The sequence below is a fragment of the Taudactylus pleione genome, unplaced genomic scaffold (assembly GCF_031769625.1).
Source record: "Taudactylus pleione unplaced genomic scaffold, aTauple2 ptg000458l, whole genome shotgun sequence".
In the NCBI taxonomy this organism is placed as follows: domain Eukaryota; kingdom Metazoa; phylum Chordata; class Amphibia; order Anura; family Myobatrachidae; genus Taudactylus; species Taudactylus pleione.
In genome coordinates this window covers 1,670,390-1,698,246 of record NW_028284860.1, presented here as the reverse complement: position 1 = coordinate 1,698,246, position 27,857 = coordinate 1,670,390, and the positions used below count along the sequence as shown (strand labels likewise).

The 27,857-nt window shown below is 42.9% G+C and overlaps 1 protein-coding gene across 2 annotated transcripts in view; it reads left to right on the top strand.

Moving 5' to 3' along the window:
- Positions 1-27,857, top strand: part of RASSF5 (Ras association domain family member 5) — a 118,125-nt gene that overhangs the window by 86,123 nt on the left and 4,145 nt on the right. For both annotated transcript variants that reach the window (XM_088448562.1, XM_088448561.1), the window contains 3 exons: positions 19,894-20,007; positions 21,052-21,346; positions 27,697-27,812. In XM_088448562.1, the coding sequence (XP_088304688.1) occupies positions 19,894-20,007; positions 21,052-21,346; positions 27,697-27,812 (525 nt within the window). The remainder of the gene's footprint in view (positions 1-19,893; positions 20,008-21,051; positions 21,347-27,696; positions 27,813-27,857) is intronic.

Sequence of the window (27,857 nt, the reverse complement as noted above, 5' to 3'; positions counted from 1 at the left end):
AGAGACCAAAGGTAACCCTGAAGGAGCTGCAGAGTTCCACAGCAGAGACTGGTGTATCTGTGCATGTGACCACAATAAGCCGTACACTCCATAGAGCTGGGCTTTATGGAAGAGTGGCCAGAAAAAAGCCATTACTTAGTGATAAAAATAAGAAGACACGATTTGAGTTTGCCAAAAGGCATGTGGGCAACTCCCCAAATGTATGGAGGAAGGTGCTCTGGTCAGATGAGACTAAAATTTAACTTTTCGGCCATCAAGGAAAACGCTATGTCTGGCGCAAACCCAACACATCCCATCACCCCAAGAACACCATCCCCACAGTGACACATGGTGGTGGCAGCATCATGCTGTGGGAATGTTTTTCAGCAGCAGGGACTGGGAAACTGATTTGAGTCGAGGAAAATGGATGGTGCTAAATACAGGGATATTCTTGAGCAAAACCTGGTTCAGTCTGCCTGTGATTTGAGACTGGGATGTAGGTTCACCTTCCAGCAGGACAATGACGTGAAGCATACTGCTAAAGCAACACTCGAGTGGTTTAAAGGGAAACAGTTAAATGTGTTGGAATGGCCTAGTCAAAGCCACATCTCAATCCAATTGAGAATCTGTGGTCAGACTTGAAGATTGCTGTTCACAAGCAGAAACCATCCAACATGAAAGAGCTGGAGCAGTTTTGCCTTGAGGAATGGGCAGAAATCCCAGGGGCAAGATGTGGCAAGCTCATAGAGACTTATCCAAAGCGAATTGCAGCTGTAATTGCCGCAAAAGGTGGCTTGACAAAGTAATGACTTTAAGGGGGTGAATAGTTATACACGCTGAAGTTTTCTGTTATGTTGTTCTAAATGTTGTTTGATTCACAATATAAAAAAAAACACAACTTCACAGTTATAGGCATGTTCTGTGAATGAAATGATGACACCTTCAAACAATCCATTTTAAATCCAGGTTGTCAGGCAACAAAACAGGAAAAATGCAAAGGGGTGTGAATACTTTTGTAAGGCACTGTAAGTTGTAATCTCAGCGTTCTATAATCCAAACCAGCCATGTAGCTTTCTATTCCATCCTTTCCATTTTAGTGGGCAGTTCAATTCTGTGCAATGATTGCAAGGTGCCAGCGACTACTTTGGGGGCACCTTGTGACTACCGACATTGCATATTTTTCTCACACCAAATCTGCAGTGTTGGGCTACCATAATAATGAGTGATGTTATGCATCCTTACTTTGTGCCTTATTCAGCAAGGAACGCAGTTGCTTATACGTACGCAATCGGCCGATTAATTCATACTGCGCATGCGTACGCAATGCAGTGCGTGTGCGCGAACCAGACACTGCGATCTGGACTGGGATCACAGAGGATACGCAGACCCATGGCAGAGTGATTGACAGGAAGTGCCCTTTGTGGGTGGTGTCGGGGGGGTTGTCGGTCGAACGCAGGCATGCCAGTGCGTTGGGACAGCGTTGCATGGGCATGCATAAATTAGCCACTGCGATACTATATGTAGTCTGAGGCCTCATAGCGTGCGCAGAAGTAAGCAATTCCTGAATGAGGTCTGACCTGCCTTAACTGTGCGTATGTCTCCAATGTTACCGATTGTTTCAGTATGTTGCCCAAGTATACCGATGTGAGCAGGCTGCAATTGCAATACGAATGCAAACATTTACATATACCCACTGATATTAGCAACTGCGTTGCGTGCATATAAGCAGAATAGCGATCCATGCTGAATCAGGCCCTTTGTTTGGAATTGAATTGCCTCTTTAGTGTCTTATATTTACCAAGTAACTGGCCTCTAAAATATATGTCCTGTCATCAGGCTATCCTATTCAGAACAGGTCTGGACAGTACGTAACTTTGTAAAGCAAAAGGGCTTAAGAAAACTTTGTGTAGTTTCTTTGTGTAAGATATGTATTTTTGTTTACTGTACATGTGTACATGTCTGAATGCAGAATTGGTGCATCTCACACTGATAACTCCTTGCTTGGAGAGGCAGAGCCAGGGAGGGAATGGGGGGACAAGCATATACTGAATACAGTAAGGTCATTTTCATGTATTTGATTCTGAAGTAGACCTGGACACAGGTGCAGATACACCTGTCTAGAGATGTTTCTCTTGCAGCTGCTGGAGGGCTGCTGCAACTTTACCCAATGATACATAGTGTTCACTCTAGGTCCGGAGCCGAGCAGGGAGTGTCCGGAAATGGGGCGTGGCCAAGAAAAAGGAGACACGTCTTTAAGACGCGTCCCCTATTCGCCACTCTTGGGGGTGTGCCCGGCCCTTACGGACATTCCAGGCTGCTGTCAGGGTGGTTGGATGCTGGGCGCATGCGCCCAGCATCCATTCACCAGTGGTGACTGCTACACCGCAGTTTTCCCCACCCGCGGGAGCGGCACCCGCAGGCTGTTTCAGTGGGGCGCCGCGCCGGAGGGCAGGGTGCTTCTTTCCCTTTAAAAATAGGACAGGGTGCGGCGCCCCACTAAAACAGCCTAGTGGGAACGCTAGATAAAGTTGACAATCAGCACCACTAGCTACAGCTGCCATATTATATGCTATAAGTTGTGACCATCTTATTGACATTACTTAATAGATATTAGCGTTTGAACTGTTGTGTTAAAGAAGATTCCAATTTGATTTTTAAAGGGAAAAGCAGATGTTTGTATGTATTTAATTGAATTGTACATGGTAAATATAACTTTCTATTAGTAACGGAAGACACTGTCATCTATTGTGTATATGATTGTATTCAAATAGGATAATGTGACTTCTGCATTTACTACTAATACAGGGGGTCATTCAGAGTCGATCGCAAGCGCTCGCAACAGACTCGATGTTGCCCCATTGGGAATGTGCAGAACGGAGCCGGCTCCGTTGTGCGCATGCGCGAGACCCGGCTAGCAACGGACGCTCCGTCGCTAAGGGTCTCGCAGCAGACGGGGCGAGCTGTCGATGGTGAGTGACAGCTCGCCCCGTTTGGGAGGCGGGCAGGGGGCGTGCCTGCCCAAACGGAGGCGTTCCCGCCAGAACGCTTGCCGTTTGGGGGCGGCCCCACTGACATCATTGCTGATGTCAGTGGGCAGCTTCCTGCTCGATCAGAGCAGGAAGCTCCCTGGGGCTTACAAGTGCCCAGACCCAACCTTAGGGTCTGGTCATAAGCCCCGATGGTCGCGATCATCACCCATGTCAGTCGCTAGAGCTGTGGGTGTTAACCCACAGCTTAGCGATCGACAAGGAGGCGGTCATTCAGGATGCAAGTGGCCGCCCTGATTCAGTGCGAACGCTTGCAACTAATGACCGCCTCTGAATGAGGTCCACAGTTTCCATGCATAGTGCATGAGTGTGCACATTGGTTACTCCTGATGTAAACAAGTGGCATATGCTAGATATTTACAGCTGGATGCATCTTGAGATACTTTAGAATGAACACATGCATGTAAATGTGCCTTTTCATGTGTGTGTCTATTCCTGTATAGTGACCAGCAGAAATACAACCAACTGTACATGAGCCCCAAATTGTGAAAGCCACAAAAAGATTGGATGGTGTTACACTTTAGCAATTGTGGCTCTGCAAACTGCATTCATAGCTCATCTCGCTAAGCTATAGTCATGAAGAAGACTTGTGTCTCCATACATGAGGTATTGTATTGTATATGATACATGAAATATACCAGCCCTGCACCCACCATCATATTACATGTAGAAGCCTTGCTCCCCCACAGGTTGGAGCACAGGTTGGTGCTATGTGTGGGTGACTCACAATATATAAGGTCGCCGTGCATAGCCTGGGTCACGCATGTGCATTTGTCTCCACCCTGGCCTGGCAAAAAGGTAAATTTAACCTTACTGCTACAAGCAGGATTGCCAGGGAGCTAAGCATAGCGGCGATAGAAGATTTCAAACATGTTTGCTATCACTGATTCTTATTAAATAGGCAACTTAACCTCTCTTCACTGAATAAACATTTCTATAAAAAAAGCCCCAGTGAGCATACATTGTGTATATCCTAAGAGTGTATGTTAATAACACGATGCAGATTTGGAGTATCCCATAGCAACTAATTAGTAATAAACAGGTGGCAGATTTAGGTGACTCAGGTAGGTTTCTCCAGTGGGTTGGGTATGGGATGCTGGGTCAGAATCGCAATGTCGGCATCCCAACAGGGTTAGGATACCGACACCTCTTGGTAAGTATCCTAACCCTCCCCCTCAGAGGCGTCCCTCCCTGCGGTGTCACCCGGTGCGGGGAGGGATGCTGTGCACCGCCAAAAGGGCGTGGCCTTGTGGACAGGGCGCGGTCAATTGGGAAGGGGGCGTGGTCTCGTTGCCGAACCCCCGTGGCAGTGCCGGCCGGCTTCCTCACAGTGTCAGGAGCCGAGTTCTGCACTTAATACTACAGTGCAGTACCTGGCTCCTGTCACTGAGGGGGAGTCTGCAACTTGGTGTCACCCCTCGGCTGGTGACACCCTGGTGCGGCACGAACCCCCGTTGTGACGCCACTGCTTCCTCTAACCCTTCCCCCCGCAGCCTAAACTTAACCCCACCCCCCCCCACAGCCTAAATTTAACCCTCCCCCCTAGTGCCTAAACCTCCTCTTAGTGACTAACCCAAACCCCAGTACTTACCGTCGGGATGCCGTCGCTGGGTTCCTTACTGGTGTCGTGATTCCGGTGCCGACATTCTGAATGCCAGCATCCCGACAGCCGGGATTGAAACTACATCCCGATCTGGTTTATTACAAGCATATATACAAATGTATTATTGGTGAGCATGTTAGTAAATTACACTTACACCCTATGGGTGAAATTTAATACGTTGCAGGACTGTGAAAGTCCTGAGATTTTGGCGAATTAGTAGATAAAGTTAAAGCTGCAATGTCTAGTAAGGCAAAACAAAGTATTGCTGCTTTAAATTTATCTGGTAACTCACCAATATCTTGGGACTTTCAGGATCCTGCACTGTTACATTTGGCCCTATCTAATTTTGCTATGCAATTCTCTGGGCAGGTCTTTCAACCTCCTTATATGTTCTGTCTGACAGTAGAACTAGAGTTAGATGGATGTGAGGTTGGTTGTTGTGTGGTCTCTGCATTAGCATCCTGTCTGCTCAGAGGAAGTGCAGCAATAATTATGCTAAATTGCTTCCACTTTTCATTTAAAATGACAGCTTAGTAACAGTAATACTCTTACACAGAATGAGGTCATGTGAGCCTGCAATACTGTGTAATTCACTAAAACACTATAGAATGTCCTCATTTTATTTTCTAAACATATGTATGTAATAGGGTGAGAGTTTAGAAAATCTGATAGTAAACCAGGGGGGTATCTATAATGGGTGTGCGGTGCACATGGGTCCTTGGGTCCAGGAGGGCTCACACTGCACACCCTGCACCCATACTTTTTAATACTTGCCTCTCCAAGGTCCGACGTTGGCTGGAGAGGCGCTACGCAAAATGCCAGAAAATGGCAGCCTTGGCCATTTTCCCAGCATTCTGCGCCTGCGCAGTAGGTACATTTCTGGGAATATGGCTGCCGTGCCAATTGCCCGGTGACCTGCGCAAGCGCAGTAGACTCGGGATACATACTAGTGCCCGGACTCTACTGAGGCTGTCAGTGCGCGGTGTCCGCTGGAGAGAGAGGACGGGGCCCCGGACGGGGAGTGAACACGGCCCCCTCCTCTCTTAATACTCCCCTGGAGTAAACTCACACTTTTTAAACTCGGCCAATGTAATAGTCTGAGAAGAAAGCAACGGAGCAAACTCTCATGTTTTTCAGACTCCAAAAACTCTCACGATTTAAACTCTCATCCAGGTGTTTTCCCATTTTGAAAATACAACTCGACCAATGTATTAGTGTGAGAGTTACTGCTAAACTCTCACATTTTCTAAACTCTCACCCTTTTACATTTGGCCCATGATGTTATCTGAAACAGGTGTAATATTACCTGCCCTACCAGCTGGGCCAGATCATCCATTACGAGTCCCCTACCCTTCCTTGTCTTGTTGGGGGTGGCAGGTTAATGTTATCTGGGAGCGAGCTTGGAATAATTGTATCTTAATGTTATCTGGGTGTTTGTGCATTTATGTAGTTTGGGATGTAGATAATTTACCGGCGGCTGGGATGCTGGCCGTCGGAATCCCAACAACAGAAGCCCAACCCGGGACTAAAGATAGGAATCGAAATCCTGACGCCTATCTTTAGCCAGATGCCAAAATTCTGACAGCTGGCATCCCAAAGGAAGGTAAGGGGGTCCTGTAAGGTGTTGGCCGCGGGGGTGGGGGGTGGGGTGAGGGTTTGTTTTAGGGACCCCAGGGGGGGGGTTAGGCACACCCTGAAGAGGGTTAGGTTTAGGGTGTGGAAAGGGGGGATTAGGGTTGGGTACCACCAGGGGGAGGATAGGGTTAGGCACCACTAATGGAGGGTTAGGATTAGGGGGGGGAGAGGGGTAGGGTTAGGCTACTTACTGCCCCTGTCGGCATCTTCATTGTTTGGGCTTCAGCCGCCGGGATTTCATACCCAACCCTGTAGTTTGTTTGTGTGTGTATTAATATTATCTACTAAAATTATGTATGTAATGTTGTGTGTGGAGGTGTTTGTGCATATATTAATGTCATGCAACACACACGCACACACACACACCATTGATATACAGTACAGAGTGAATATTAATGTAATAAAATAACATCATAACATTAGTAAACACACACACATGTACACAGATAACATTATTTAACATTTAGTTATTTACATAGCTAATCTTTGGCCCGCACTTGGAACGGGTTGCCTGTATCTGACAGATCTCTTGCACCTAGCATGAGGCAAGTGCAAAAGCCTATCCTAATGATTACAGTTGTGGTTGATGATGGAAGAACAGTGGCCTTGAAGGACTATGCATTCTCGCATTAATGTAAGGTAGGGAATCTGGCTGCCATGGCCGTCCGCACTTACAGCCGCTTTGCATGTGACTCAGAATCATCATCTGACTTTAAATCCAAATATATGAAAATTAAACTCTGTGTTTTGAAATCTCCAATTAAAATTCCTGACTTTACTAAGTAATATGTTCTTTAAAGGGGACCGGTATGAATGACCGCTGGACCTAAATGTCAGCAGTCAAGATCTCGACAAAGTAAGTAACTAGCTATCCCTAAACTTTCCCACACCTTAACCCTAACCCCCCTTTAGGGGTGCCTAACCCTAACATCCCCCCCTGTGCCTAACCCTAACCCCCCCGTAAGTGCCTAAACCTCACCCCCCCCCCCCCGCAGCCTAAACCTATCCCTCCACCCGGGGTTGCTTAACCCTTAACTTCCCCCCCCGGGAGCCCCTAACCTAACCCTTCCCCCTCGAGGTTGTCCGCGCCCGCCGCGCGGCTTACCTTCGTTCGGTATGCTGGGCGTCGGGCTCCCGGCGTAGGGATAATTATAGGTGTCAGGATTTCGACGCCTATCATTAGTACCCTGTCGGGATTGCACAGTCGGGAAGCCGGTGGTCGGCATTTTGACCGTTGGCTTCCTGACTGCATCCCCTTTAAAGACAGCCCGCAAAATATCCGTGAATTCAAGCAATGCTGTAAAAGTGCATGAGTACTGAGCAGTGGCATGTACAGCTCATTTCATTAGTGAGTGCACCCAGGGAAATCTATGGAGGATACTCTGCATCTAGAGGTGTCTCTTCCACCATCTGGAGGGGGGGTGTCAACTATTTTCATGTACTCAATCCCCCACTATCATCATGTTCTCACCAATCCCAACTCCCTCACCTCACTTACCTACAGTGGCAAATCTTGCAAGTGGTGGGCCCAGGTACAAAAATAGACTTTGGGCCCCCTCGCTTCTAGGTCCCACGCTAAGTTCATAATATACCACACGGTAGTACACCATGTAACAATACAGAGTCAGTGCCTAATTATAATATCTGCCCCATTACTCAAATAACAATAATCTGTGCCCCCTTTAATCAAATGACAATAATCTGTGCCTCCTTTAAACTCACAAGTATCTGATAGCAGCCGTGCAGCTCAGAGGCTACACAGATGGGTCTGCTGGCAGAGAGTGAAGGTCAGATGCGAGGTGAAGGGCAGAGGGTGATGGGGAGAGGCAGGGACAGGCAGAGGCTGATGGTAAGAGGCAGCGGCTCATGAGCAGAGGGTGACCAGGAGCATCAGAGGGTGATAGGCAAAGTGTGACAGGGAGATGTAGAGGGTGACAGGGAGTGGCAGAGGGTGAACAGGGAGAGGTAGAGGGTGATGGGCAGAGGGTGGCAGGGAGAGGCAGAGGGTGACGGACAGAGGCAAATAATGCAGTGAGCATCGCAGTGACCATCATATAATGCAGAGAGCATCGCAATGACCATTTGAAATTGTGAATATTCTTATACAGTTTATCTTTGGCAAGGTCCATTTGAGACTATACAGGCTGTATTATAAAGACCCTTAGGAAGTGAATCAACAGAGACATTTCAAAATAAAGTACCACTATATATTGACATTTTAATGAAACTCATGATGCCAGTCCTGATATTTAAAGTTTGAAAATATATCTGTGGGTGGGAGGAGTTTGTGTGGAAGATTAGCCCAGTAAAGGTAGTGTAAATCAAATAATACAGTGCCCCATGCTTTGTAATATAATGATGAAATACCCTCAGTGCACAACTAACTGTCATATATTATACATTATTATATATTATACATTCCACTCTCTGTGATCTTCCCACATCTCACAATAATCCCCCCCACTTTCCCATCTGTCCCAGTGACACCTTCTCATATTCCCCTCTTTCTGTGACCCCCCTCCCCCACATTCCCCTCTGTTTCAGTAATACCCCCACACATTTCCCCTCTGTCTCTTTGTGATCCCCACACACACACATTAACCTCTGCCTCTCAGTGACAACCCCCACATTCCCCTCTCTCAAGGACCAACCCCACATTTCCCTCTCTCAACGATCCCCCCATTTCCTTTTCTCATTGACATCCCCCTACATTCCCCTCTCTGATTCCCCCACATTCCCTTCTGCGTGTTAGTGATACCCCTGCACATTTCCCTCTGTCTTTCTGTGATACACACACACACACACACATTCATCTCTGCCTCTCATTACCCCCACACACATTCCCCTCTGTCTCGGTGACCCCCCCACATTCCCCTTTCTCAGCGATTCCCCTCTCTCTCTGTGATTTCCCCCACATACCCTTCTCCTTCTGTGTGTCAGTGATTCCCTCCCACATTCACCTGTCTATCAATGACACCATTCCCCTCTGCCTCAGTAATATACCCCCTGCACAGGGCTATTTTTCAGGAAAAATAGGTTCAGGAACTGTGGATGGAGCTATAGAAAAACAATTATATATATATTTATATTATATACACATACATATATATATATATATTAGTATTTAGAGAAGAATGCACTCAAAAGGGGACTTTAAAATAAAATTTATCTTATGGAAAATAAATTTTTAGTCCAGGACATTACGTCATAGTGAATGAGAGGTTCAGGAACTGCGTTCCTGCTTGTTCCTGGTGATAAATATCACTGCCCTGCATATTCCCCTCAGTCTCTCTGTGATCCCCGCACACACATTCACATCTGCTGCTCAGTACCCTCATACACATTCCCCTCTGTCTCAGCGATCCCCCCCACATTTTCCTCTGTGTGTCAGTGATTCTCCCCACATTCCACTCTATGGGCTCGATTCAATCAGTGCAATGCTGAATAGCCCCGGGAAGGAGCTCCCAGAGCTATTCAATTCACCGCGCTGTTTGGTCCGACTAAAGGACCCGAGGTTGCGAGGAGAAATCTGGCAAAAGTGCAGACCGCGCGGCTGTTTGCATGCTTAGTGTGGCACTAACAGCCTCCAGGCTGGCACTTCAGTCGGAGAATGCTGTTTTTCGTGACTAAACACCCATGTTAAGTTGCGAGAACTGGCATTCTCCGACTTAACTGGCAACTGTCGGACCAAACAGCGCGGTTCATTGAATAGCTCCCTCCCAGGGCTATTGAGCGGTTACGCTGATTTGAATCGAGCCGTATGTTTCAGTCAATGATACCTTCACACATTCCCCTCTGTGATCCTACACACGCACATTTACCTCTGCCTCAGTAGTCTTACACACATTCCCCTCTGTCCCTCTGTGATCCCTACACATGCACATTTCCCTCTGTCTCAGCGATTCCCTCACATTCCTCTCTGTGTGCGACTGATCCCCTCACATTCTGCCCCTGATTACCTATGATCATATTGTGCCATACAGTTGTTCCTCAATTTCATTGGATACCAAATAAAATTGGCCACCGTTTATATTACTATATGCCAGAAAGTAGTATCCCCAGAGTTAATTAGGGTGTGAAGTCATCAAGAGGCCTGGTACACCAATGGCTCCAGTCCTACATGTTGCTACACTAATGGCTAGAAGCAGGTACACTTATTTCAGTCACCAACTCCCTACTATATTTGTACCTGCTGCTACATACTTGTAATAATGACTCTATACGAGCAGGTATATTGATTTAAGTCACTGACTCTTATGAATACCTAATAACCTTCATACCCAAATATCGCTATTTAGCATTGCAAGTTGCACACAAAATAATTGCTTTCCAGACTTTGAGTGTGGTTCCAAAGCACAAAAAGTTATTATTGCAATAAAAGCATATTACGCGCTTTGATCTAAACAATGAGCGCAAAGGATTATTAAATACATAAGGTCAAGTCGATACATACGCATGCGCACTGGTCCCAGTTACAGTCATCAATCCAGAAGCCTGCGGTCATCCAAGAAGAATGGCTCCTAACTGGGACCGGGACACAGGCTATATACCCTAACAGATCCCCTGACCTGAATCCGATTGAGCATGCATTTCACTTGATGAAGACAAAACTGAAGGGAAAATGCCCCAAGAACAAGCAGGAACTGAAGACATTTGCAGTAGAGGCTTGGCAGAGCATCACCAGGGATGAAACCCAGTCTGGTGATGTCTATGCGTTCCAGACTTCAGGCTGTAATTGCCTGCAAAGGATTTGCAACAAAGCATTAAAAAGTGAAAGTTAGATTTAGGATTGCTTAGTTTGTCCCATTACTTTTGGCCCCTTAAAAAGTGGGAGGCACATATAGAAACCGTTGTAATTCCTACACCGTTCACCTGATTTGGATGTAATTACCCTCAAATTAAATCTGAAAGTCTGCAGTTAAAGCACATCTTGTTTGTTTCATTTCAAAGCCATTGTGGTGGTGAATAGAGGCCAAAATATGAAAATTCTGTCAATGTCCCAATATTTATGCACCTGACTGTATATATACACATACATAACTTCAAACAGTAATATTACTTCTGTCTGAACTAAAATAATGACAGACAATGGAGTTTGTCCTGTTCACAGGTTGAGCAAGCTTTGGCAAACAGTCTAATAATTTTAACAAAAGGCTCTCCTATGTTTATTCAGAATACAATTGTCAGTCCCTCTTAACCACATCAGCATGGGACACAAGGCCTACAATTTCGAACGATAGCTAAACGTCTGACAATTGTTTCTAAAGCCACTCTCTCTGAGCATATCAGTGTCTGTGTTATACTTCAATTGCCACATACATACTGTTTCTATATGCAAAGTAAACACTCACAGTATCTTTGTGTATTCTTAATTATTTGTCACAAACATATCTCGTCTGTCATCACTGAATATATGAAGTCTTTAAAAATATAATTATATATTTGTATTCGTGCACATTTATTGTATAAAGACTTTAACAGTGTGTAGTAACACGGCAGATGTACACAACGCTAAAATAGCGCCGTGCACAATGATATTATACTGACTGCGCCAGATGGCATTGTGCAGACAATGCAAACATGGCGTCTTCAGATATTAATTTTACAATTTAGGCCTCAGCCAACCATCCAGCTTCGACACTCTTAACCATCGCTATTCTCAGCCTCTTATGTGGATACCTACATACATACTGCTTGTCTATTACTAACAGGCTCAAACACTTTCCTTTATTACAATTGTATTTGCAATTGCAATATATTTTACTACTGTAGTTGGAACATTTTAATAGTTTTTTTTATTGGATCAGCCATATCTAATGGAAGAGTTAGTTTCATCTAAATTATTTGTTTGTCCACTACCAGATATAAATGTATTGCTTGTCACAATCTTTAATCATAATTACTTAATTTTTATGTATTGTCGTTTTATGGTGTTTATTGACAGTAAATGTGTTATTTGTTTTGAAACATAGTTCAGACTTATTATTCAGGTTGATATTGCACTGTGTTGTTGTTATATTTTTTCTACTTTTGGGCAATTTGCAGATTCCCTTTCACAACAGCATCTCTTAACCACACTCAGGACCTCATTCAGAGTCGGTCGTTGCGGCCGCACGGTCGTACGCCACCGATGTTCGCTATTCTGCGCATGCGTAAAGTCCGCAATGCACGTGCGCAAACTAGCTGCAACGATCTGAAATTTCTCTCTCCTTGAACACAGCCAGGACGGTAGTTTGAGTGACAGAATGAGGCGTTTGTGGGTGGTAACAGGGGAAGGTTCTTGAAAACGGGGGAGTGGAGATCCGAACACAGGCGTGCCTAATTATGCGAACAGCATTTTATGGGAGTGCATACGGTTTATGGGAGTACATAATTAACAAAGTAGCGTCATGGCACATGTGACATGGGAGGTTTTTACACTGACATGATCGTAGAGCTTAAGAGAGGGTATGGTCAACCTTAAGCTCTACGACCAGTTTCGATGGTTCCCGATGGTCTCGATTAATCCTTATATGCCCGGAGATGACGTGCAATGCGTACGAGAAGGGGGCGTATTTTTTTGAATTCCGACCACTTCCTCCCCTTGGTCGGCCAGCTACCGATCCGAACTTAGGGACGCAACTTGCGAGGGAATCATTTGAATATCCGTCCCCTTTTCCCGTACAACCGTGCGGCCGCTTCGACCGACTCTGAATGAGGTCCTCAGTGCTGTAATAGTTCTTTGCATAAAATTGCTTGCATTGTGCATAAATAGCACCAGAGTTTTGAGGCGCGGCTATTGCACTTTGAGAAGCGAATCAATCCCAAGCCTCTATAAGACCGGTGTACTTTTCTAGTTGATGATGATAATTACCACCACATGATAATCTCCGCACACATCTATATGCTAAATTAAAAGTTACATGAATGTTATGTTACATGTGACTCAAAATACAGACTTAGAATGTAAGTGTGTAAAAATATATTACATGTACTCAAACAGGCAATTTTTACAGTACAAATGTGTCCACTTACATACATCTTACTCCCTTGCACGTTATCATACAGGAAAAGGGGAAGAAGATTGATTGCACAGGAAAACAGTTAATTCTAACGATCTAATTATAGATTTATTGGATACACGTATCTAGGTATATTTCAAAAACTGGAGGTGCATCCCAGGAGTAAATATTATCAAGGTTTAGAAGAGGAGAGAAAAAAAAGGAAAAAACTCCTATCAGGGCACACTCCTGTGCTGTATTGATGGCTACAAAATTAGTATAGGAGAAATAGGACAAACTGATTACATCTAAGTGAGATCATGATCATATGTGAAATTTACATTAATGTCTCAATTAGCAGACAGACCACCATATATTTACCCATTTAATATATCTGAAATAGATGTATTGATGTTGATATTAAAACTAAAGTTTATTAAATTCTTAAAATGAAACATAGACACTCAAAATCAACTTATTATACAAAGACAGCATAGACAAATAAGAACATTAATAGTGTATGATACACTATATCTATTAACAGTGATCCACTATATCCAGGTCTATTTGACAGTACTGTAAGTATAGTTATAAATATTTGCTAATGATATACACAATTGAAATCGACAATTCATCGAAATGCCACCCTAAATAGTACACATGCGATACTTCACTAATCACAGAAACCATGCATATGGTGCTGGGGGTATAGTTATAAATATATGCACAATTGGAATAGATAATTCATCAAAGTACCACCCTACCTAGTACACATATTAAGATGCAATATTTCAATGATCACAGGAAACATACATATGGTATGTCTAGTGAAAGTAGTCCCTCAGTAATCCACCGGAACCAGTGAGAAAATAATACATAGGATGAGCCCACCACAGCCTTCTAATGTGATAAGTGATTAGTTAATAAAGGTGTAATGTACTGTTATCTAGGGTAGGATATTCTAAGGTTGAGTGGATCCACCTGTATATTTAGATATACAAATAACATATAAATATAAAAAACATGTATCACAATTGACATACAAATACAAAACTAAAGGCGAAATAATAAACAAATACATACAACATGCAAAAGGTATAATGATACCACAATATTAAAATGCTGAACACCACGGATACCACCTATATATATAATATGGAGGTTATTAGAGGCGTCCCTCTATTCCGATCTGGGAGAGTACATATGGTACTAAATATCTTCCTGATATAGATACAGGTATAGAGTGGTGTGCTTATATGCCCAGGATCTGCTGTTGCCTGTCTTAGATATTAGAGGACAGGGAATGAGAGTCCCAGGAACTGGCACCAGAAATTAGACAGCTGCTTCTGCTGTTACAGCCCAGTCTCACCAGTATCCCTGTTGCACGTTAAACAGCCCTTGTAGTCGCGCCATGCCATGGCGTGACTCGGCAGCGCTGAGCGCCTTTTCATGTGACTTTTTACCTTCAAATGCGTTTTATTCTCAAAGTGATGCTTGCGAATAGGACGCACAAGCCGCTTTTGCTGATTAAAATATGTACATGCCTATTCTGTGTGCAACTGCAGGTGTATCTGCATGCAAAATGCTACACTACAGTGTCACAGCTGCTGTACAGAAGTATGTGGACACATCTGTATGTTAAAAAATTATCAGATGCTAATGTTAGTGTTTAAAGCTATATCTATATCTATCACTAGCTGTTGCCCGCGGCTTCGCTCACAATGAAATCGCTTCTGCCAACATTATTATATTTGAGGTGTTCTAGTTGTATTGCTTTGCATAGAGGCCCTGTCACAGGAGTGGCCCACATGACCAGCAACGCTATACAGACTGGTGGCAGCAGCGCCTTCACCCACCACTCACACCAATGTCACTGTGTGCCCTGTGCACAGACTGCTATTTAGTCTAACCTATTCACGTGAATGCGGGCCCAAGCATCTCACCCCCCTAACCCCTTACCGGTCGCGCGCATGGTGCTACACCTAGCTCTTGCATTGCTGTCAATACATTTTGTTTATGTTATTGCTCACTTTTAATTTGACAGATTAAGATGAAATAAAGTGCAGGTTATTTCTAGGTACTTCCACTACAAAATGATGCAGTTTTCATGGAAATTGGTTCAGTAGTTTTTTAGCCAACTTGGAACAAACAGACAGACACAATGTTCGATGAAATGCGATAAAACACAGTTACCGTGGTTTTACCTCATTTTCCATATGCACTAATACGTGGCCGCCAGGGTTCCGATGCGGAGGGTAACGCCAGCTATTGCTGGCGTTATCCTATAGAAGCCTATGGGCTTCTACTGCATCGTTCTGGTATGAGGGATCCGATCGGATTCCTCCCAGCATGCCCCGCGGCCGCCGCATCACTCTGCGCAAGCGCAGATGGACTCCCAGGTCATAAACCCGGAGGTCAACGGGGCTGCACGGATCGCAAAGGACAGCTCTTATCGGAAGAGCTGTCCTTTGTACTACTGATCGCATATGTTAGTGCACACGCGATCAGTAGGGATGTGGTGTGTGGCGGTAAGTAGTGCACTATGTTAGTGCATCCCACCCAGTGAGACTTATGCACCTGTTAGCAGGTAGTTTGGCCCACTCTTCCTGAGTAAACCGCTCCAGCTGTCTCGGGTATGATGGGTGCCTTCTCCAGACTGCATGTTTAAGCTCTTTCCATAGAAGCTCGGTAGGATTCAGATCAGTGCTCATAGAAGCCCTCTTTCAAAATAGGGCAATGTTTGTTCTTATCCATTTTTGGGTTCTATTAGCTGTGTGTTTTGGGTCATTTTCCTGTAGAAAAACCTGTGACTGAGCCCTCTGACACTGGGAAGTATGTTTAAATCTAGAATGCCTTGCTAGTTTTGAGATTTCATTGTGCCTTGTACAGATTTAGGGCACCCCATGCAAGACACATAAAAGCAGCCCCAAAACATAACCAAGTCTCCACTATGTTTCACAGTCGGTATTAGGGAAGCTAATGCCTCCCCATAGTATAGCCAGCATCTCACCCTACCCACACACACAGTAGTATAGCCAGCACCTCCTCCCAGGCACACACCAATCCCACTGAGTGTTACCTGCAGACTTGTCCAACTCTTGCTGCATTAACAGCATACAATGATACACAAACATCTCCAATACACCAAAAGCAGAGAGCATTGAGTCGATGATGGTCTTAAGCTCTTTGATCACTAGACAGTGGGATAATATGTAATGAGTCTGCTCTCAGGAACTGTTTGGCTGGGAGCACGCCGCACAGTGATGATGACTCTGTGCAGCGCGCTCCCAGCCTATCAGTGACTGAGGGCACCTGTATCATGGGACTCCATCTATTCTACTAGCAGATAAGAGATCCTGAGCGAACCGGAACTGAGAAGTTAAGTATATTATCCCACTGCACCTGGCACAGGGTGTTTTGAATCCCGTAATGCCAGGGATTTAATGAGTATAATCCTGGGTATTTTTGGGACTCAAAAACGTCCAGGATTCCCGGCTTCCCTAGTAGGTGTGGTGTTCTTTTCTTTGATAGCTTTATTTTTTTGTCTGTGAACATTGAGCTGCATAGAGAGAGGAAGTACTAGAAAAAGAGAAATAATAATGCCACTGTTTAGTTCATTAATACAGCCTCAACTAGAATACTGTGTTCAGTGAAATTGGAGGGAGGTAGGTTCAGAGGAAATTTGACAAATAATTACTTCACAGAAAGGGTAGTGGATAAATGGAATAGCCAGAGGTGGTAGAGACTAATACAGTAAAGCAATTTAAACATGCTTGGAATAGGCATAAGGATATCCTTGCAAAAACCCAAGGATCAAATTGGGTTTTAGGTTACCATAAGATTAAAAAGGAGCAGACTAGATGGGCCAATTGGTTCTTATCTGCCGTAAAATTCTGTGTTTTTATTATCTTTTCTAAAAGGGGTACCAATAAATCTATCAATGCCAACTTAGAATATCTTAAGATAATAAGCAATAATTTATCTCTATTCACAGTTTATTTGCTTTATGCTATGATATGTCAAAGGCATGCAGGTATACATGAGAAAATAGCCTTTCATTTCAACACTTTTCAGGAATAATGAAGCTTTGTGTCAATGAGCTGTATGGATAACAAATATGTCAATGTTCTATTATTATTTAGGTTTGTTTATGAACCAAGAGTTATTGGAGATATTTTCTGTGTAGCACACATTGGATGTATTAATCAGCATGACAGTATAGATTGCCCGAGTAATCTAGGTTACCCTGTTGTAGTTTTGTCTTTGAAATCATGTTCCATTTGTTCCCAACAATATAAAATCAATGAAAATGCTGTTACTGTAAATTGTGTACTAGTTCTTAGATTTTAATTTCATTTCTTTTGAAACATTCCTTCTATAAAAACAATATTTCCACCCACTAATATTTAGCCTTTGTCTACTGCCATTGAACCGATTTCCAGGGAACTCCACAGTGGGAGATGTAGATAGATATCATGGGGGTCATATAGAGTTTGATATAAGTGTATGATTTTAATGTATATTATGCTTTTTTTTGTATTGCTCAAGAAAACTCATTATTGTTACGCATCCATCTGTGTACAGTTTATGCTTACATCATGGTATTCTTAGATATACAGAACAGGGAGGGCAACGTATAATACAATGTTCTTGCAGATGCATCTGGCACAAATCACAACAAAGACACATATGTGCCTGTCAGGAGGATGTGAAATACTTACTGATGGTGAGAGTAAGGCGGCTTCTGGTTGGCTAATGGTGTCTTGCTCCCACCTATTGATACTATTACTATTATTAGAGTGGCTTCTGCAATCTATTCACATTATTTATGTGATATCTGCAATTGCTTGGAGGCTGGAAAGCAGGTTCCCATTTTTTTTTTTTTTTAAAGAAGACGACAATGGATGTTTGCAGTTGGTTGAACCTAATTTTTATGTTAATGTTGCATTTTTGCCTATAATTATATTTTACATGGTAAATATGATTTGTATGTATCAATAACACTGTTCAGACAATCTTATGTATATAATACTTATTAAAATTCTGTATTATGTACATTTACTACTAACACTGTCCAGCTACATCATCTAGCGTAAACCTGTTGCATATACTACTGTCTTCTGACACCAACATGGGGCATATAAGCACTGTTCTCTCTTATGGCATATAACTGGCGCATATACTACCATTACAGTGCTGGATGCATCTTGAGAGGGACAGAGGGATGAACCATTCATGGAGGTGGGGAAATGTTAGGTTACTGAGATAAAATAACAACATTTCAGAAAAGTTATCTCTGTAGCCTTAAAGAAATTAGCTTAAAGTTTCCAAAATGATTGAAAAGAGCATAAACCAGTGGTTCCCAAACTTTCTGCCGTGGCACGCTGGGGGACCTCAGGACACTTGCAGGGGTCCTCAGGTTTGTGATCCAGCACCAAATCAAATAATTTATGGTCAATGTAATGTAAATATGTGGACAAACAGAAGCGCAAACCTGTCCTCTACCACATAACTGAACTTAAGGATGACAGGTAAGCACAATTTACTTAATACTTTTTTCCAGAATTTCTCAAAAACAAAATTTTGGTTTAGGGGTGCCGTGAAAATAATGTTGATACTCTAGGGTGCCATGATTCAAAAAAGTTTGGGAACCACTGGCATGAACTATAACCTATATGTTTGTTTATTTGAGTAGCATGTGTGATTGATGTAAATTTTGATCATAGTAAGTAACATTTCCCAATGCCATAATAATATAGGGCCAGGCCCAGGAGATTCTTTCCCTATATTATGTAGCCACCACCAGAACTTAAGTACAAAGCCCTTTGGACTCAGACTTCAGAGTAAATAAGATGCAGAATCAAAATAAAAAAAGAACAGCCAACTGATACATTCCCAGTGGTGAAATATGTTACCAGTTTATAGACCAGAGTAACATAATGGTTAAATATTAATTCAGCGAAACTTAGGAAGCAAGGACAAGACAGAACATTACAAAGTAAACCAGGCAGGGTTCTCTCATGATTGGCCACAGGAGGGCAGAAGTTAAAGCACCAAAGACAGAAGTTTGTTTAAGTTTGTACACTATTCTCATCATGTAACTCAGCCAGATGATTACTAACATAGGAGTAATATGATTTCCTGATTTCTTAATCGTTACGGTGCCAAAATATTGCTTAGCACTTTAAAGAGATTGTTTGAAACATTCACATCAGTTCCTGCACAAGTTTAGTCTAAGCACTACCACATACTAGGATCAGTTCCATCCAAAGGCAAATTTCCAGATAATATTTGGACTTTGGAAGGGCATGCGAATATCCAGAGGAAGACCATTTGAACTCAGGGAGAACATGTAAACTCCTCACAGATATTTCACTGGTTAGAACACATGGCCTATGCGTTATGCCGATCAATGTACCACTGTGTGGGTTATGCACATTCAGTATGAGATGATGTATAGTAAATGTAAAAAAAACTAGATATGTTGTTTGCTCAGTGTGTAGATGCCCATTAGCATAATAGAATATAAAATGTCACTAACATTTGTTTCTTACCTTCTAAGTGCTATTTATATTTAAATAGTGCATATGGGTATTACTGGTTTGTACTATGTGTTCCTGCTGCTTTTGATAGCATCAACAATTTACAGTTACAGATCCAGGATGAACCGAAAGAGGAAAAAAAGAAGCTGAGTATTCAGGAGCTGAAACAGAAAATAGACAGCTTTAACATGATGGTTCAGAATGGTCTCATCATGAAGATGGTAAGTTGTGTGAGAGGCCTATGACAAGTATATACAGTATGGGTACTGATCACAGCAACCAGAAAGACCATGTATAACCTGTTTTACATTAATAGAAATATTGCAGAATAAATAAAACTATAATGCAATATAAATGTTATACAGTGTATTAAACTAAACTACAAGGTGTATATAAATGTATCTACTAATAACATTTACACACACCTATTACTCAGAATGCTTAGGCTTCTCTAATTTGGGACATGAAGGCCTGAAATATACTAAATTGTATTACAGTTTCCTATACTGCCCCTGGCATTGCCTTTCTCAGTTATTTAGCAGTGCCCCCCACAGTGACTTACAGATCATTGGACAGTTGTACATACTCCTAGAACTGTGGGCTATGCAGATTTGGACAGAAGCATAAATATACCTGTTTCCAGACTTATCAAGTAAAGGTTGGTGCAAGTGCGCCTGATGATGCTCTAACTAAGCGCACAGATAGGAGCTGGTGCACCGCAGTGATATATACAACTGCATATGGAAATAAATGCATATATGCGCCTTTATTTCCATGAGCTCTGTGTGAGCAATGTAAGTCTGTATCAGGCCGCCCTCTTTGTATATGGGGGGCAGTATACATTTCCTATCTGACACTGCAGGGAGCCTCAGAGTGATCTGAACTCATTGGTCTGAAATGTCATCATAAAAGTGAACAATGGACCTGATTTAGAGCTAGATGTAAAGTAAAATGTGCAGTATAACAAAGCGGAATTTTAAAATAACTGCAACTTAAGGCTACCTGTGCCCGGAGAGGTATGCAAGCTGTTTGCAGTAGGAGCGTGTACACACCATGGAGTGGCACTCAGACACAGCAAATAACAAATATAAATACAGTATTAAACAATTCAAGTCCATTCATGGTATGGACCGTTTACATATGACTTGTAATTGTTGTAAGTTGCATTTTGTTTTGAATAAACATAAGTTTTTTGTTTAACTGTTCATTAATAAATGCATTTAAACTGTTACAGTTTATCTTGTATTTTGTCTTACAATGGCCAGGCAGATGATGGCACCTTTACCGGATTCATTAAGGTTCACTTGAAGCTTCAACGGCCAGTCACCGTAACAGACACTTCTCAGGCACCATCCATTTACACCATAGACCATGTGTCAGCTAATAAGCCAGCAGAGAAGCAGACCTCCTTCTACCTGCCGCTGGATGCTGTGAAACAGCTGCACATCAGCAGTGTGACAACTGCCAGTGAGGTCATCAGGGGCCTTCTGCAGAAGTTCCAGGTGGTGGACGATCCCCTGAAATTTGCAATCTTCAAGCAAATGCAGAGGGATGGACAAGGTGAGCCCAGTAAAAGTGTAACTTAAACCACAGGGGTTGGGTATGGGATCCTGCTCACAGAATGCCGGCGGTCAGAATCCTCACCCTAACTAGTGTTCCCGCTAGGCTGTTTTAGCGGGGCTCCAGCCCCTGTCCAATTTTAAAAAGGGCAAAATGTGCCCTGTCCTTTTAGTGGTGCCCCACTAACACAACCTGCCTTGAGCCTTCCCCACCCACAGGCCGCATTGTCCTGCGTGTGAGTAAGGTGCGGTGAACTATGACCGCCGGGTGAATAGACGCATCTATTCACCATGAAGGGAGAGCTTGGGGGAAGCCCAGCACCGCCGTAAGTGCTGGGCATGTCCCCAAGTGTGACAAAATGGAGGCATGTCGCAAGGATACCTCCCTCCTGGGCTGGCGCGCGTGCAGAGGCTCCCTGCTGGCACCCTCAGCGCTCTGCCCTTCGTCGCAGTCTAACGAGAACACTACTTTACCCCCCGTAGCCTAATCCAAACCCTCCCCCTAGTGCCTAAACCTAACCCTAAAACTTACCTTCAAGATCGCAGTCGCCGGGATTGTCGAGTCCCGATTATGGTGGCGGGCTTGTGAGCGCCAACTTTCAGTGCGCTGGGATAGCAACTACATCCCCACCACAGTACTAATGAGGATGAATACAGCAGGATAGGGTTTGAAAATTAAGGATGAGATTATGTACAAAACGATCGAGGCATAAGGGTGAGGAAACACAGTTACTTGGAAAATACTTAAATATATCAACACAAAAAAAAAAATACCAGGGGTTATGTGGTGAAAAACAACATATACTCTGGTTTTACCCACACATCAAGCAATATTGGACCTCCGACCTAATTCTCAAATTGTCCTTTTTTTTTTTTTAGATAAATTGAAGCTATCACTGTCCAATTAAAAATATGCCTTGGAAAACTGTGGATAGTTTGAAAGATTTATCATCTGTTGTTCAAATGATTACTACTCAGTTTTAATACTCAGTTATTTTGTTAAAAGTAGAAGACATGATAAAGATTTCCAGTGATTGATGGTGTGCCTCGATGTGCAGAGCATTGGAAACATTTTATACTGTAGGTTCACTGTGCAACAGAGTAAGGGGGGAGATGTACTAAGCCTTGGAGAGAGATAAAATGGATGGGAGATAAGGTACCAACCAATCAGCTCCCAACTGTCTCTTTACAGGGGCGGGATGTACTAAAATGAAAATGAAGCCAAAAATCTTGAAACTGTCGTTAGAGTTCTGGCCGCATCCCCCATATGTACCAAGCTCTGGAATAAGCTACTTTCTAAAGCTTGGACCCGGTGGGCAATGCAATCTATAGATGCCGTTGCCCAATATAAGCCTATGTACTTCTCTTCGCATTGTGCATTGGGAGGGATCCAATCAGATCCTTCCCAGTGTCCCCTGCAGCGCGCGCGTCACACTTTGCATGCGCAGAAGGATTCCCATAAACCCGGAAGCTATCTCTTTGCGAAGGACAGCTCTTTTCGGAAGAGCTGTCCTTTGCTATTTTTATTGCAATTCTAGGTACCCGATAAGTGCCGGGATCCAAAATGCAATGTGTAGTACATCCCACCCTGTGTTTGAAAAATTACATTTAGGAGCTGATTTGTTGCTACTTTATCTCCCTCCAAGGGCAGGACATCTATCTCAATGTTCTAATATCAAGTCCAACTTTATTATCACCTTTTATTAACTAAAACTTTTCATCTGTTCTCCCCTAAAATACTACTCAGTTTAGCCGTATATTGTCTTTTATAGTTAGACAGGTGGTTTCATTTGGCCGATTACAAAATCAAAACAAACAGGCAGCACATTCTCATCCCTACATTACATTAGTCAGCCTGCACTGGTTTCCACTATAACAGACACTACATGTACGGGGTTCCCCTGCCAGACGGATAACAAACCCAGGTTGGTCAGCACAGGGCTGGTGTTTCTATAGGTGCTTGGAAGCACATCTTTCCTGACCTCCCCTGGGGGCCACCTCATTACTGTCAGCATTACAGTGGTCAAACCTAGGCATCACTCTGCTTCTGTCTGGCACACACCAGTGCAAAAACATTAGGATTCTACTGGAAACATTGAGAATATCTCCAGATTATTATGTCTTCCCTTCTCAGTAATGGCAGACAAGTGGCATCATATTCCATTGTAAATGCTCACATCCTCCTTGGGCTAGGATCCTTATACTCACCACAGTTCCCACATCAGAGCTCTATAGTTATAGGAATGATGTGTTTAGTCCTATTAGAAGCTTTTATCGAAACTGAGTGGGTAAAAGAAGTGGAGATGAGAATGTTCACACTCACTTATTAGACGATTTGGTTGCCACACTGTTGTCCTCAGTGCTGTCCAGACTCAGCGTCGGATTAAATCTTTATTGCTGGTCTGCCACCCCCCGTGAGCCAATGAGTCCGTGCACTGGCTTTCCATTGGAAATCATACAGTTTTTTTTTTCCTTGGGACTGCCAGCCTGGGCTGTGATTAAAAAAGGAGAGTTCTTCCAATAGGAAGCCATTCCTATGCATCGCCATCAGCCATACCTGGCTTCTAGGGACTGCAGTCATTAAAAGCCAATGTTTGTGTGCATGAGCCGGCCCCATAGTAGTTTGTGTGCATGTGCCTGGCTCATCTCCAGTCAGATCCATTACGCAGGCGCTGGGACTTTACATCCCCCTCGCAGAAAGGGTAGGAGCCTCCGCTGGTTAATTAACATATCCTGTCCGATCAAAGTTAATGGAGACTATGGGCCTGATTAGTTAGGGATCGCAGCTCCTTAAATCGTACACAAGTCTGCTGCGAAAATATGCTAATGATTGCAAATCAGAATGCCGTCACACAGATAGCATAGACGACCCACTGCCTCCCACTACCATTCTCACATCCGTAATACTTTGCAAACCACCATAAACCATACCTCCCAACTTTTCTACTCTTCGAAGAGGGACACTTCGCGCGCCTCCAGCACGCGCAGCCTAGAAGGGGCATGGCTTCTCAAAAACTGGGCGGAGCCTCATGGCAACCCCCGTTTGTGTCATTATAGGGGGCATGCCCAGCACTCTCCGAGATGGTGGGCAGCCCCCATGCTCTTCCTACACTGGTGAACAGATGCCGTGCGCATGGCATCTGTTCACATTCTGCACACTTGCTGCTCTGCAGAGCAGTGGTATGTGCTCTCCCCCATTCTGTCATTAATGGCTGATCTGATTATTTTTTATAAGAACGTGATATATGAGTAGTGATCATATATAATGAAGTATGAGCAGGTGTGGGAAAATGGTTTTAATAACGTTCTGTTGTGTAATGTTTGGTGATACAATCCTTTAACCGCATAGCAGTGTGTAATGTTAATGCTATATAAATTAAGAATAATAATTTCTCCTTGAGGTTTCACATAATTCCTGTTTCTCCTAGTGCTGGAAATAGCTAACCTTGTGGGTAAAATGTGATTGTTTAACTCAGCAGTGTCCAAGTGGGAAATGGCCCATTACTGTGTGGTGGAGAGGTACTTCTCCAGTCCCCTTATGAAACTGCTGGGATGTCAGAGAAAAGCAAATAGTTAGAAACACATGGCAGAGCTATATAAAGACAAACTACTCCTGGACGTTGCTAGAGGCAGGAGTCCTGTGTTGCTAAGGAAACTAAGCCCTTAAATGAGTGCCTTACTGTTAAGATCATTATCTAGATATCTTGTCTTATTGGCTGTCAGGGCAGCTCTCTTGTGCAGAGCCACTGATGTCACCTTCTGATCAACAGTGATGATAGTGGAGAAAAGCTAGGTAACTAAATGCTAGCTGAAGCGTCCATCTCTAAATCATCCCCAGTGTGCAATCATTTCACAAATGGCGATAGATAGAGGGACATACAGTGAATAGTATTGCTGCCTGGCAGCGCTGAGCAGTTCGATTTAATTCCGACCAGTGTGTTATCCGTAACATTTTCCTTCCATAGTCCAGATTGGATTTCTTTCTAAAATCTGTATGTGTGTCTGTGCTAGGGCAATTCATTTGAAGGCATCACTGTGGTGTGGACTGGAGCGAATGAAAAAATATTCTTGAATTGTAAAGTGCTGTCTGGTATGTTGTGCTATTTAAATTAAGTATTAGTAATAATCACTTATACAAATCACCCTGGAAGCACCGGCTACAATTGTAGAGCTGTAAGTCAGTATACATTACAAGTGAGGATAGAAAACAAAGACTTGGAAAAGTAGTATTGCATGTCTTATCTGAGCTTGAAGGGAAGAGAGAAATGAGTGGGTAACACATAAATACCTGTTCAAGATGCAACTAAGACAAGAAATGTCTATTTTAGGACACTCATTAAACTGATTATGGTTGATAATAATGCAATGAAATAGTAAAACGTAATGTTTAATAGGTTACACCTCTAAAAGAGTGATTTCATATACACTAAAAAATAAGTTTATTTTTTAAAATGAATTTCTATTAATAGAAAAAGATTTTTCAGGAATCTGCGCATAAAATGACAAAACAATTTTCCAAAGTAAACATCAGATAATACAGATATGGGCGAATCAGGTGATCAGGCGAAACGCGCGTCCGGCCACGAGTCGCCCTCAGAGCGGCAGCACCACTCCTAACACTTCTACTCCAAGGACCAGTGGACCGGAGGGTATTTATCTATCCCTCCAATGCGCTCTTTCATTTGGGTTGATGCCAGTGACCTCCCCTGCAATGCCTCCATGGTAACAGGAGACACGACGGATATTCCAAACAGCAGAAGCGTCATCTGTTGTTTCTCTGGGGTTAACATCTTACACTCTCTCATCCAGTTCGATGATTCAGACTTGGGACAGTAGAAGTGTATAGCTGTGCTATCAGCTACCCCAGGCTTTTCTTTCTTCCTCACATGATTATTCCATCTAGAGCTGACAGGCTGTGCATGACATGGTATGTGTGATTTCTCCACATACCAGGTGTTATCATCAGACAATTTTTTTCTCTTACATCTGTCAGTTGGTAATAAATAGGCTTGTGAGCCCTATGGTCATAAGCCATTAATGTTTAATGTCCAATGTTTATGTTCCGTGCACATGCAAACAAATGTGACCATTAGGACCTATGGAACACGGTCTGCTTTGATACATTGTATTTGTACTTACATTTCAGACTGTTTTATTTATTCATGTGAATCCTATCCCTATACTAAAACTCAGTCTATGGAGATTGTTTTATACTAATGGAGTATGGTGTATTTTCCTGGAGGTCTGTGATCTAGATATGTTACCAAGGGTGCATTTAATATTTTCACCCATATCTGTATTATCTGATATTTACTTTGAAAAATTGTTTTGTCATTTTATGCGCAGATTCCTGAAAATCATTTTCTATTAGAAATTCATTTTAAAAAAATAAACTTTTTTTGTATTTTTGAGAGTATATTAAATCACTCTTTTAGAGGTGTAACCTATTAAAAGTTAAGTTTTACTATTTCATTGCATTACTATCAATCATAATCAGTTTGAGTGCCCTAAAATAGACATTTCTTGTCTTGGTTGCATCTTGCAACAGGTATTTATGTGTTGAGCACAAATGTTTTTGGGAGCACCGCCAACATTAGGTCATCCATGATATACTCTGAGATAGACCATTAGTTCGTTTCCTTACATAGAATAAATTCTCATATTGATTCATTACTGGTGCAGACTCACTTTTTCTGATAATAGAAATGAGTGGGTGTATTATAGAAGTATCAGATTTTTATTGCCAGATGTTCAATACTTGGAAATAAACATGCCAAGTCAATTCAGTATAGGAAAAGTATATGATTTTTTTTAGACTAAAATCTGTAGTGCTGGGTACCACAACCTACAAGAATAGCTCTTCAAGTAACAGTCATCGTAAGTATCTCTTGTTTATAAGTAATTTAGATATATACTGTCTGTTATTGTCCATAGATTATCAACAACATTTCAAACACTTGGACGTTCACAGGGCTGGACTGGCTATTTGGCACTTCTGGCAAATACCAGAAAGGCTGATGGGCCGGTCCTGACTGAAAGCCTGGCTGAGCAGCTTCTCACCCCACGCGCTGCTCGGCCAGCAAGCAGACTTCGACTCACAACACATCCCATGAGGCGTGACCACGCATCCTTTTCCGTGCACAGAGGGATGCTGGGGCTGTTCTACAGTCCCAGTGCGTCCCTGGACGCAGTGTACAAATAAATTCTATAAGTGCATCTGTGCATGGTTATTTAAACAACTGTTGTCCCTGATAACTTGATGTCATGATACCCACATATGTATGTATTTATGTACTGTTTGTATAATATGTGGTTTAATAACATTAGAGACTAACTGTTATAGTTCTGCAGTTCTTTTTCAGAAGCTGGCACTGGTAGAGCATCCCCTATACCTGCGCCTTTTAGCTGGTCCAGAAACCGATGTGCTGAGCTTTGTACTAAAAGAGAATGAAACAGGAGAAGTGCAGGTATGTATTCTTTTATAATGAGAAATGAACCATACCATACTGAAT